Source organism: Perognathus longimembris, chromosome 5, assembly GCF_023159225.1.
Source record: "Perognathus longimembris pacificus isolate PPM17 chromosome 5, ASM2315922v1, whole genome shotgun sequence".
In the NCBI taxonomy this organism is placed as follows: Eukaryota; Metazoa; Chordata; class Mammalia; order Rodentia; family Heteromyidae; genus Perognathus; species Perognathus longimembris.
In genome coordinates, this window is record NC_063165.1 from 63381572 (window position 1) to 63394483 (window position 12912).

General features: G+C 44.5%; 1 protein-coding gene across 2 annotated transcripts in view; it reads right to left on the minus strand.

Annotated features, from left to right (window-relative positions):
- Positions 1–239: 239 nt before the first annotated feature.
- Yeats2 (YEATS domain containing 2) overlaps positions 240–12912 on the minus strand; it is an 89226-nt gene continuing 76553 nt past the window's right edge. For both annotated transcript variants that reach the window (XM_048347026.1, XM_048347025.1), the window contains exons 24-31: positions 11266–11368; positions 10427–10500; positions 9450–9529; positions 7999–8200; positions 6066–6292; positions 5308–5382; positions 4042–4115; positions 240–2035 (exon numbers count right to left, since the gene is read on the minus strand). In XM_048347026.1, coding sequence (XP_048202983.1) covers positions 1927–2035; positions 4042–4115; positions 5308–5382; positions 6066–6292; positions 7999–8200; positions 9450–9529; positions 10427–10500; positions 11266–11368 — 944 coding nt within the window. In that variant the 3' untranslated portion in view covers positions 240–1926. The remainder of the gene's footprint in view (positions 2036–4041; positions 4116–5307; positions 5383–6065; positions 6293–7998; positions 8201–9449; positions 9530–10426; positions 10501–11265; positions 11369–12912) is intronic.

Sequence of the window (12912 nt, forward strand, 5' to 3'; positions counted from 1 at the left end):
CTCACCTTATGCTGTTTTCTTTTGCCCCAGCTGTGTTATCAGATACAATTATGTCCATGGTCAACATGCATCTTCCAAGTTCTAAAAGATTTTTTTGTAATTGTAATCTTTTATCTCAGGTAACGGTTGGGCAAGTTTTGGAAGTAGAGGAATAAACTGGAGCTCAGGGAGCTTGCACTTCTGCCCCTTCCATGCTGGAAGGAAGCAGCCCACCTAGTGCTCCAAGTCAGAAAACCTACCACAAATACTAAAATGTTTATTGTAGACTCTTACACAGCTAGGTTACAAATGATGGTAGAAATACATTTAACATGTTATACACATACTGTTAAATCAGTTATTTTTTAGCAAAATGGTAATCTTAGGTTTTCATGCCTGCGCTAAATGAATCTGTTCTCATTTGGCTCTTCCACATTGTGGGTCTTGGTCCTGGCACTGACCACATCTACTCACCTGCGTATCAGCCTTGCTTGTGGCAGGTTAATGTATGCAACATCTCAACCTCATGTACTGACATCAATATCACTAAGGCAGTAACTTTACTAAGCCAGAGGACGGAGGTGTGGCCCAGCAGTATCACACCAACCTAGTAGGTGCAAGGCCCTCAGTTCAAACCCCAGTGCAGCAGTCACATTTACACATGCCAAGAGCACCCCAGGCGCTACCAAATACATTTCTTCTACATTTGTAACTTTTAGGTGCTGAATTAGGAAGGCAGATTTTTATTTAGCCGTTTCCCTGCTTTATTTTCCTGACACAGACATGTGTGAGACCCATGAAACCGGAATTAGATTGCTTGAATACTTTGATTCTGAACTGTTTCAAGTTTTCTTCACACAGAACATGATCAAGTTCCTAGTTAAAAGTAAGTTCTTTCCTTTGTCCTCCTGATATAAACCATGAGAAGACTGGGGAGGCCATCTGCACATCTGGACACTTTGCAGTGGCCCTGCTAACTTCCCCCTTGCCTGCTCCTTTTCCCCTTGGGGGACTCGGCTTCTTTCTGAGCACTGGCGTCCCCTCTCTGGGCTTGAGCAGTTACTTCTCCAACTGTAAGGCACGCACCAGTGTTTCTGTGAAATGCTTTTCATCTTGTGGAAAATGTTCTTGGCAGAAGAACAGGGTTCTAGATCCACTGAGAACCAATAAGGATGGCCAAGCTTTTCTGGGGCTGCTTTACACATGGAGGCAACAGCAGAAGGGCCTGCCAGCCCACAAACCCAGGCACAGCATACATGGGCCCTGCTGCTATGATTTTCCCCAGAGCCTGGCAGTTGTAGACACTCTCTATACCTACTTGCAGCCTCAAACCTCTTCTTGCTTCTGCTGGGGGCCGCCACCCTGTGATGGTGCTTTACTGCCGTCGTTGTACTCCTGGGCGCCCCAAGAAAACGAATCCTGTATGGAGTGTAGAGCCTCCAAGGCTTGTGGTTCCCCATGTAGCTGACTCACCTGCGCTAAGAGGGCAGCCCCTCCACTCAAGGCCAGGTGGAAGCAGAGGGCCGATTTGCTTACACAGAGCTCAGCCCCTCCTCCTAACCCCAGCCCACCAAGGGGGGGGGTGGGGGTGATACCTTTAGCCTGCCAGACTCACTTCTACCTCCTGAGGATTCAGCCCATAGTGCCCTCACCCCCTAGCACAGGGAGGGAGGGAGAGCCTGGTACACATGGCCTAGCCCTGCTCCTGGAGCCACTACAGAGTGAAGAATGCAAGGTGACACAGCATGTCTCTCTCCTCTTCCCTCCACAGCCCAGAAGTGGAATCTGTCCTACAGGGTTTCATCTGCAACTGGACACTGCTGTTATTCACGTGGGTAGAGGCCATGGCTTGGTGGCCACAGAAAATGATCTTATCCAAACAAAAGAGTCACCACAGTTCAGAAACTTCAGAAAGCTTCAAACCTTGCTTTTCTAGGAAGAGCATGCTCATGGATCCTCATTCAATATCCCCATGTGTTTGTTTGTAAGGAAGTCCAGAAAAGGAATTCTGCAAATGGCCTGGTGGATATTACTCACTGTAATCTCTTTAGGAATCCTGGTCCAAAAAAAAACAACAACAAAGGTGTTAGTTACCACCAGATGTAATGCTGTCAGATCTATCTGTTTACCAAAGGGACCATTCCCTGTACAGGCTTATGAAAAGGGGTAATGACCAGTGCTAAGCAGTGACTTGGGGCATTTAATGGGGAAGGAGTGCCAGGTGCATTCTCTAACTTGTCCCCTAAATTGCCTTCCATTTTGACGAAAGATCGAGCTGACCCTCAATTGCAGTCCTACTCATGGTTCAAATCTCATTTCCCAGCTACAGGAAAGAGAAAGATTCCAACACTGACTAAATGACTAGGAAAAAGAGAAAGTAAAGTGGGTAGCGGGAGAGAATATACTTGTGGTTTACTTAGTGTGAAGGATATCAAAGTACCATGGAACTCTGGCAACATATTTCCTACCACCTAAAGAGATGGCAGACAAAGGCCAAGTGTACTGGCTACTCAGGAAGTCATCAGGAGGATCATGGTTCAAAGCCAGACAAGATAAATAGTGAGATTCATATTTCAATGTTAAGGCTGAATGTGGTGGGGCGTGCTTGTAATATCAGCTATGCAGCACGCATAAAGTAGGAGAACCCAGTTGATCTAGGCAAGTTTGGGGAGGAAAAAAAAAAAAAGCAAGACCCAAAGCCAGGCAAACCTAGTATCCCAGCTACAGCAGGAAGTGAAAAAAATAAGGATCACAGTGTAGGTAGGCAGGCTTGGAGAGGAAACAAGACCCGATCTCAAAAATAAGCAGTGTGAAAAAAATAGAAATAGGGCTGGGAATATGGCCTAGTGGCAAGAGTGCTTGCCTCGTATACATGAAGCCCTGGGTTCGATTCCCAAGCGCCACATATATAGAAAATGGCCAGAAGTGGCACTGTGGCTCAAGTGGCAGAGTGCTAGCCTTGAGCAAAAAGAAGTCAGGGACAGTGCTCAGGCCCTGAGTCCAAGGCCCAGGACTGGCAAAAAAAAGAAATAAAAAAAGAAAAATAAGCAGTGTCGCCAGGTGCCAGTGGCTCGCGCCTTTAATTCTAGATATTCAGGAGGCTGAGATCTGAGGACTGTGCTTCAAACTCAGCCTGGGTAGGAAAGTCTAGGAGACTTATCTCCAATTAATCACCAGGAAGCTCAAATAGTAGAGCACTAGCATTGAGCAAAAGAAGCTTAGGGACAGTGCCCAGGCCATGAGTTCAAGTCCTAGTACCAACACACACACACACAAACGCTAAAAAAAAAAATCACAAGAAATTACGGTATAAGGGTGGCTTAAATGGTAGTGTCTGCCCAGCAAGTGTGAGCAGGGGATCGTGAAAGGCACTGGCTTACTCTTGGTTTTAAAGACAATCACCACAGCAGGACAGGAACTCTACCCTCCTTCCTTTGTCTTCAATACGTCCATTGTCTGTTGTATGAAATTACTGTACGGTCTAATACTGTTTTAGGGTTCTACATTATCCCCAGGCACTTTTATTAGAAACTTACAATACTCTTCAGCATAATGCAAAAAACCCCCAAACATAACAGCATTTGTTTCCTTTGAAAAGCAGGGTGCGGCCTACCTACCACTTTCTCAGAGCTTGGTGGACCAGTCAGAGATAATCAACAGTGAGCATGAGGGCTTCAGTGCTAGAGACCTGAGTGTGAATCTAAGTTTTATTATCTACTTTCTAGAAGAAAGCCAAGTTTCTCAGTTTCCAAAAAGTGAATACAAATAAAGTGGATAATATATGTAAACACTGGTCCTAGTATCTGCCAGATAATGGGTGCTGTTACTAACTGTGTAGAGCTGCTCTGTCTCACCCTGTAATGTAAAGCTTGAGCCTTCATGCCAAAACTTTCAGAACGACACAGCAGACTTCTGAGTCCATCTGGCTCAAGAACTGTCCCAAGCACTGACAACATCTGCTGGACTGATTTAATTGTAAAACATCTTCTTTGGCAATTAAACTGCTGGGAAATAGCTGCACTTATCAGAACAGGGCTGGGGGAGAGAGAGAGGGAACAGTACCTGTTTTGAGATGCTGCCCGGTATCCAACTGCCAGTGCCTGTCGCAAGATGTCACTCACCAGCTGCTCTGTGGCCTACAAGAGAAGATGTTGTGACTCTCAAAATGGCCACCTGCCTGCTCCTGAGGGGGACTGGATCGGACTTTACCCCCACCCAAACAACTAAGGACCAGAAAGTCCTCCACAAAAAATGACAGGTCTAAAAACCAGCCACCAAGATAAGAGCCCATGATTCTGAAAGATCCTGAATCCTGAACTGGGCTACTATCAACGTATCTCTACTGATGGAGGGGATATGCCAGGGAAGGACCTGAGCTAGGACCAAGCCTGGCACAAAAGCTTCCCCAACCACTGCCCAGGGACAGGACAGTTGTGCCTATTTCTATGTCGTCTTTGCCAATTACCAAACAATGAGAGCACTGACTCCTACCCTGGAATACTAATTAAACAGCACCTGAAAAAGCTATAAAAAATACCTTCACAGCTGGGGATGTGGGAGCTCAGTGGTGGCATACTTGTTTAAGGTACACAAGGCCCTGGGTTCCACTTCGAACCCAGGAGAAAATACCTTCGTATTAGCAAGAGTATTCAGGAAGATGCTTTAATACTCAAAGGAAACATGACTTAGTTGATTTAAAAATCAAAGGAAAAAAACAGAAAAGGCTGGGTGCCAATGGTTCATGCCTATACATCCTAGCTACTTAGGAGACTTAAGATCTGAGGATCAAGGTTTAAAGCCAGCCCAGACAGGAAAGTCTGTGAGACTTTCATCTCCAATTAACCACCAAAAAAGCAGTAGTGACACTGTGATGGTAGAGTGCTATCCTTGAGCAAAAAGAGCTTAGTGGCAGCAATGAATGTATTCCACAGAGCTCAAAGGGCTCTATTATAAAAATTTTTCATGAGCTGGGAATATGGCCTAGTGGTAAAGTGCTTGCCTAGCATGCATGACGCCCTGGGTTCGATTCCTAGGCACCATAACAGAGAAAAAGCCAAAAGTGGCGCTGTGGCTCAAGTGGTGATATCCTAGCCTTGAGCAAAGAGAAGCCAGGGACAGTGCTCAGGCCCTGAGCTCAAGCGCCACAAAAAAAACAAAGTAAAACAAAAAGAAAATTTAAACCCAAGTACAACAAAGGAAAAAAGAACAACAAACTCTATCATCTTTGTTGCCTTTCTAAGCTTGTCCCTAATTCAAAAACAGTCTGGATGGACCATTCTGCCTGGCTGGCCATGGTTCACGGTTCCTCTGCTGGCAGCAGGCACCCACCTTTAAGATCATGTCCTCCACCACTGATGCATACACGTTCCTGTGCAGCGCCACAGGCTGAAGGGTGATTCCAATCTGGAAAAGCAGAAAAAGTCTTTGTTCTCATTTCTGCATCAAAACTAGCTTCTCTCCACATAGGCAGACTTCCCTGACAAAGACATGCCTGGCTGGAAGGAGGACTCTCCACACACTCTGGACAAAGCTCCATCCTGCTTCTATTCCCAAATGTCTATGGCAGACAGCTCTGCTATGCTAGGAATTTGAAAATGCAACATTCAGGAAGGCTTAGGAACCACAGTCAAGGGCATGAGGTGACAAACTTGGAAATGACATCTCGTCCCATTTTCATCCCCCTGTGAGAGTGAATGCTGCCAGGCAGCAGATGCTAAAAAGCTGCGAAGTTGCATGCGGAGTAAATAGCTCCCTCTTTTTTAACAGGGTCATGCGCACCACAGCAGCCACTTGGGAGCTATAGAACTGTCGTAGAAAGCTCACCCACTGCAGTATAACTTGGAAATATTACAACATTAAAGGCATGAAAAGCACTGCACCATCCATAGACATCTTTGCTTCAAGTCCATGTTCGACAAGCAACGTTCCCATGTTGCTGGAGCACTGATATGGCAAAGAGGGGGGCACAGAACACACAGCTGGTAACAGGTAGCACATTTCTACTACCAGGCTGCTCAATTTATGAGGCTAAAAACCTTGCACCTGGGGCTCTGTGATGTGTCAACACCACAGGACAGAGCTCCTACCTTCTGTGTGATGTCACCAACAAATTCAGATCCTAGAGTTGGCGGCAAGTAGAACATCACTTCTTCTTGTTTCTCTTCCTGCTCTTTTTTGATGTTTGGCTTTAATGGCTCTGACAAGCTGAGGATGTCCACTTCCTCCTCATTCTCTGGCTCCCTTTTCTGAAACTGCTGCAGGTCCTCCAGTTTCCGGCAGAGGTTGTCGGCAGAGGAGAAAGATGATGGGCACTCTAAATGAAAGATAATCAGTCTTATGAGAGCTGTGGTGACAACAGGAAAGGATTTTTTTTTTTAAATCTCACTGAGATAAACACTGTAAGGAAAAAGACAGTCTCCAGGAAGCTGACCTCCTTTCCCATTGCAAAGTTCTGTGGATCTCCATGGTGAGAGCAAGGGCTGATGAAGGTAGAAAGTAGACAATATCGTGTATTCTATGGGATACCACTGATCTAGGACCAACAGGATTGACTCTTAAGAGTCAACTCCTGCCACCAAAAATAGGCCCTGCTCCCAATAATGTCTGATTTTATTTCATCTTTAAAATATGAAAAATTTTGCACAGTAAAGAACATAAAAATAACTTAGCATGGGCAGGGATGGGAGGGGAAAATGGGGAAAGTGAAGGAAGGGATGACATTGTCCAATGTCCAAAAATAAATGTACTCATGGGGTTGGGAATGTGACTTAGTGCTTGCCTAGCATGCATGAAGCTCTGGGCTCTGTTCCTCAGACCACATAAACAGAAATAGTCAGAATTGGTGCTGTGGCTCAAGTGGTAAAGTGCCTTGAGCAAAAGAAGCTCAGGGACGCACTAGTGCCCAGGCCCTGAGATCAAGCCCCAGGATTAGCAAAAAAACCAAACCAAACAAAAAAAGAAATGTACTCATTGCCTGACTTAGGAAACAGTAACCTCTCTGTACAACACCTTAATAATAAGATATTAAAAAAATAATCAACGTCCTCACTGCTCCAAGTACTCTTTGTAGCTGAACATGTGTGCCAGTTTTAATAAGGACATGTACACAAAGAGTCAGCCACTTTAAGGATGATGAGAAGAGAAGAGGCCCAGCCCCAAGCACAAGATGGGCTCACAGCACCGCACAAGATGGTACCAGGGCATCAGTGAGTGACTGACAGTCTCTAAATCACCCAGATATGTTGACAGAAGGCTCAACATGTGTAACTACTGTGCTTTCCACAGAGCTTCAGGAGGGTGTGATCACGACCAATACAGCTGCTGGCTGCCTAGGAGCTAAGATCCAGAAGCCAGACACTTAGGGTACTGAATTAAGTACTTCTAAGAGACCAGAGAAAGGAAAGGGCCTCCTGCACAGGCCTCTCAGGAAGCACACACCCCACCACTGAGCCCCAGGCTCCTTCTTATTGGATGGAGCTTACTCTTTAAAGGTGACATTCAACTGCTTCCCTCTAAACATTTTTCCACCTACTCTGCCACTATCCAGCAGTGGTCTGTGTTCTCGTTTTACCCGCAATGTTATGAGCTGTTGAGCCCAACAGCTAACATACTTCCTAGCCATGTTTGCAGAGAAAGTAAAAGGTAGGACACAGGCCCCATCTTCAGGGCACGCTTGTTCACTGGGAGTTCCTAAGGTCACAGAGGAAGAAGTTACTTCTATGTGAGGAAAGGGCATGGGCTAGGAGCCTTCAAGGAACAGGCAGTTCAGTTGGAGAATAATGATGTTCAAATGACAAATGAACTAAACATTCTTTGCCAGAGCACAGCATCCAAAACACTTGGGTACAAACAGTTCTGAAGGGGACTGGATAGCCTGGAATGTCATGAGGAGAGGTCAGTGAAAGTTCTGGTTCTCTGTGACAGCTTCATCTGTAGCCAGCCAGTAGTGAGCTGGGGAGCTCAAGGGAGGCAAATGTCCCCCAGGCTGGCAAGGGAAACTTGGGCAGCTTGCTGGCCTACCTGGCTCGCTGTCAATCTGGGTGAGCACATCCTCAATGGAGTCCCCATCATTCCGCAGGCTCTCAGGATCTGGCGGGGTGTAGCCATGGCAGCGACACCAGTGAGCAATGTGCTTGGTTTTAAGGGGAGTCAAGTGGTGAAATCTTGGATTCTTCTCCAGTATTTCTTGTAAGACTTTTCTCATTGTCATTGCTCTTTGCCACTAGCAAGCCAAATTGAACTATCATTAAATCTCACAAGTTGTGTATTGAAGTAAGCCACATAATATAAAAACTACCACGACGCTGGACAATGGTGGCTCACAACTATAATCCTAATTACTCAGGAGGCTGAGATCTGAGGCTCAGCCTGCAAAGAAAAATTGGAGAGATCCTTATCTCCAATTAGCCAGCAAAATGCTGGAAGTATAGGTATGGCTTAAGTGGGAGGCCAGCTGTGTGAAATCAAGAAGTCCTGGGTTTAACTATCCTATCAGCTCCCTACTTCTAAGATACAACAGAAACTCATAGGCTTAGCATTTAATGCTCCTTCACCTATGATTTCCCACGCCCTTCTTCCCCAAATCAACCACAACCTCTCACTGCTTCCTAAACACTCCACTACTAGTTTCCTCTTCTTATAGCCTCAATGTATCTGGCAAGGTAGTTGCCACACTGGTTTTAGCATACAAAATAAACCTCAAGGGCTGGGGATATAGCCTAGTGGCAAGAGTGCCTGCCTCATATACACGAGGCCCTAGGTTCGATTCCCCAGCACCACATATACAGAAAACGGCCAGAAGCGGCGCTGTGGCTCAAGTGGCAGAGTGCTAGCCTTGAGCGGGAAGAAGCCAGGGACAGTTCTCAGGCCCTGAGTCCAAGGCCCAGGACTGGCCAAAAAATAAAAAATAAATAAATAAATACAAAATAAACCTCAAGCTGGGCACTGGTGGCTCATGCCTGTAATTCTACTTAGGCGGTTGAGATCTGATGATCACAGTTCAAAGCCAGCCCTGGCAGGAAAGTCCTTGAGAATCTTTATCTCCAATAAATTACTCAGAAAAAGCTGTGGCTCAAGAGGTAGAACACTAGCTTTGAGCACAGAGACAATGATGCTCAGAGACAATGCCACAGTTCAAAGCCCCAGGACTGGGGAAAGAAAAAACAAAATGCAAAACACCTCAAAATCTATTTGTTTTGAAATTTAAAACTCTTCAATTCAAAGTTTTAAATTCAAATTTTTAGAAACCACCAGAGGTTTCTACCAATATAGGAAAAGAGGGTGAGGCTTTCAAAGGCTACCTACAGGTCTTTGAAGACGAGGTTTCTAATTGAGGAAAATATTTAACCACCATATAACCGAGCACAATACCCTGCAAATTTGGTCATTGTTTCAAAACAGGCAGAATTTTGGCTCTTCCCCAACTGGCTCTCAGCAGTGGCCCATGCATGTAATAGATAAACACAGCTTACCTCAGCAGCTCTCCTTTTCCCGATATTCCAGCCATAATACTGCTCCACAGACTTGGCAGAAAAACAGCTGGCATCTTCACCTAGAAAGCACAAACCCATATCTTCTGAATAAAGCTGTTATGGCTTAGACCAAATCTCATTTGCAGGAAAAACCACCATGTCCCAGACCTCTTCATCCATGTGTGCTCCTTGCTGGACCAGTTCAAGTCCAGCACACACAGGTTTTCTGCTTTTAGAGAAGGCATCTCATTCTTATGTACTCAAAACAACATCTTCCTTGGGAAACTAGTTTTTTTGGTACTGCCAAGCAGCTCATGAGATAATGGGAACACATAAGCAGAGTAGTCTATGCTGGGTCTAGCCCAGGGCACGTGGCAGGACTGATTGCCTTGTGCTTTTCTAACTCTGAAATGGCCCACTAGCAAACACACACAACAGGGCTGTCCCCTCAGTAAATGCTGTTGTGCCTTCTGGTCATAGTGCAGATCATTCAATGCTGCTAACAACAGGGCAGTACACTTTCCTTTCTATCTCTTAAAAAAAACAACAACCCATGCTGTATTGTGCCTTGTCATCACAGCTTAACCTTGCTTAACTATATTTTTCTCACTGTGAACTGCAAATGATGCCTATTACACGAGACTGCTTAGAAGACGGTAAATGTAATGAGCCCGCATAGGGTTTGGCACACTGTGCACAGATGTTAATTTCATATTCCAAATTATTAAATATAAAAAATTAATGCAGCTTTAAACAATTTGTAGTTTATACACGAACTTAAATGTAGAAACATCCTTCTACAAACTGAACAGGGAAAACTTTTAAGAAGTAGATGGAGGCTGGGAATATGGCTTAGTGGTAAAGTGCTCGCCTCATATACATGAAGCCCTGGGTTCAGCACCACACATGTTGACACAATACTCCAAGGAGTTTACAACCTTAAAAGTGCACCCATATATTTACTATAATTGTCTTACTTTTTGCAGTGATAAGTGGAATCTTCTTTACTACTGCAGTTAAGAGCTGCTGGATAGTCTCCAAATGGTCTATCCTGAGAAGTATGAGAGAAAGCAAAGCAGGAAGTACACAGGATAGTTTCTAACCACAGAAACACAAACATTTAGGAATTCCCCTTTCTGAGAGTATTAGAATTTAAAACCATAATATGAGCCCGTCTTTCCATCTAACAGAGAGAGCCTTCTTTATAAAGGAAGTGTTCTATGTTTAAAAATTACCCAAAATAGGTTTTGGCAATACACTGATTTATACATTTTACTTATAAAGTTAAACAGAAACAATCTATTGCATACGGATTAGAAATGTTCTATCATACAAATGCTTGTCTTTGGGTTATTATAGGTGATGCCTCCATCTGTCATGTTAACTTAAAGTGGCTACGTTTCTACTGTCCTCGGAAGCTGGAGTCGCTTCACAGCGTATAGTCAGAGGTAGGCTCCTGACATGGACATTAGGAAACCTAAGGAAGCACTCGGAGAAAAGGCAGCTGTGTAAAGTGTAGGAGGCTATATGGATTCCCAGCCACCAAATATGAACATTTGAGTGCTAAGGATTCACCAAAAGTTCATGTTGAAAAGGTCAAGTGAGGAGGAGTTCTGGAATCCTACCTGACACTTTGAGGGCCCACAAAGCAAGTGCTGCCTCTAACAATCTGTGAGGACAGATTGTTCCGTGTCCGCCCCCCACCCCCACCCCGGGGCAGGTTCACCACCACACATACTCGCTGTCACAGGCATAACTGAAAAGCATCACAAACAGGCCAAAAGTAAAACTCTTTAGGAAAGATTGACATAATTACTTAATGACATAGCTTCCCAGCTCAGAGCTTTCTTCTGTTTTCACTGCTGTCTGACCCTCCTGTGAGAGGCAGCTTGGCCCAGGAGTTTCTGGTTCAGTCTTCACTATAACGGAACAGCAACAAAGAAATCTGTCAGGGCTCAGCAGCAGGGGAAGGACGCATGCAGATTCAAACAAAAGCGCTTTCACTGAAGCTCAGTGAGGAAACCGCCACTCCAGCTGCGGGGACACAGCCAGAGACTGCTGTGGCTTCTGTCACCACAGTCAGCATACAAGGAAGAACTGTTAGCCTGGGTCTCAGAGAGCAACTCCAAGCTTAAGACAAGGCCATATGAATTTTGACAATATTGTTCATTTTAGGAATAGGCACAATTATTTTAATATCACTCTCCCTCCATTATTCTTAGCCTTTTACAAATTTCTTAGTCATCCACATTACTGTAGATCTCCCTCACTACTCCCCACAGGACTGAACAATACCACATTAAAACTTACAATGGGGGCTGGGGATATGGCCTAGTGGCAAGAGTGCTTGCCTCGTATACATGAAGCCCGGGGTTCAATTCCCCAGCACCACATATACAGAAAACGGCCAGAAGTGGCGCTGTGGCTCAAGTGGCAGAGTGCTAGCCTTGAGCACAAAGAAGCCAGGGACAGTGCTCAGGCCCTGAGTCCAAGCCCCAGGACTGGCCAAAAAAAATAAAATAAAATAAAACTTACAATGGCATTAACATTTATAATGCCAACTGTTCTAATTTCATGGGGCTTGAACTCTGGGCCTGGGTGCTGTCCTGAGTTCTTCTTCAGCTCAAGACTAGCGCTCTACCACCTGAGCCACAGCGCCACTTCTGGGTTTCTGGTGGTTAACTGGAGACTTGAGTCTCACAGTCTTTCCTGCCTGGGATGGCTTTGAACTTCGATCCTCAAATCTTAGCCTCCTGAGTAGCTAGGATTACAGGCATGAGCCACTGGGGCCCGGCTAGCTGTTCTAATTCTAATACAACAGCCTTCAGACATAATTTCTCTGGTTAAGTTTATTGACTCAGCATTATCCTAGTGTTCAGAGACACAAAGCAGAAAGCAAAACTCAATTTGGCTTTCAATATTATAGTTGAGCATTCTTAATTTGAAAATCTAATGAAAACAGAATATATAAAATGTTCCAACAATCAAAACTGTTTAGCTCCCATACAACTGTTTCATGAACAAAACTATTAAAAATTTTGTGTAGGGGTTGAAGGCATGGAAAGTGATAGAGCACCAGATGAGCAAAAGCATCAGATACCAAGTTTCAGACCCTCCCCCACCAAAATTGTGTAAAATAATGTACGGAAATATAATAATAAATCCTCTTTGTAGAACTTTGTATACTAATAAAAACAAGCAAAACATTATATAAAAACATCTTTATGGTATGTGTATAAGGTAAAAGCTCAAATTAATTCCATGTTTAGTCCCACCCCAAAGTCATTATATATATGCAAATACTGTATCCAAGATCCAAATCTGAAATCACTTCTAATCTCAAGCGTTTTGGATAAGGGATAACATCCCAACCTACTGAGAGAAGATAGCAATGTTTCGAGTGTACATTCATCCTTTTCCTCCAACCGTCTTCCCTGTTCAAAAACCATGTTGGTCCAAGCCA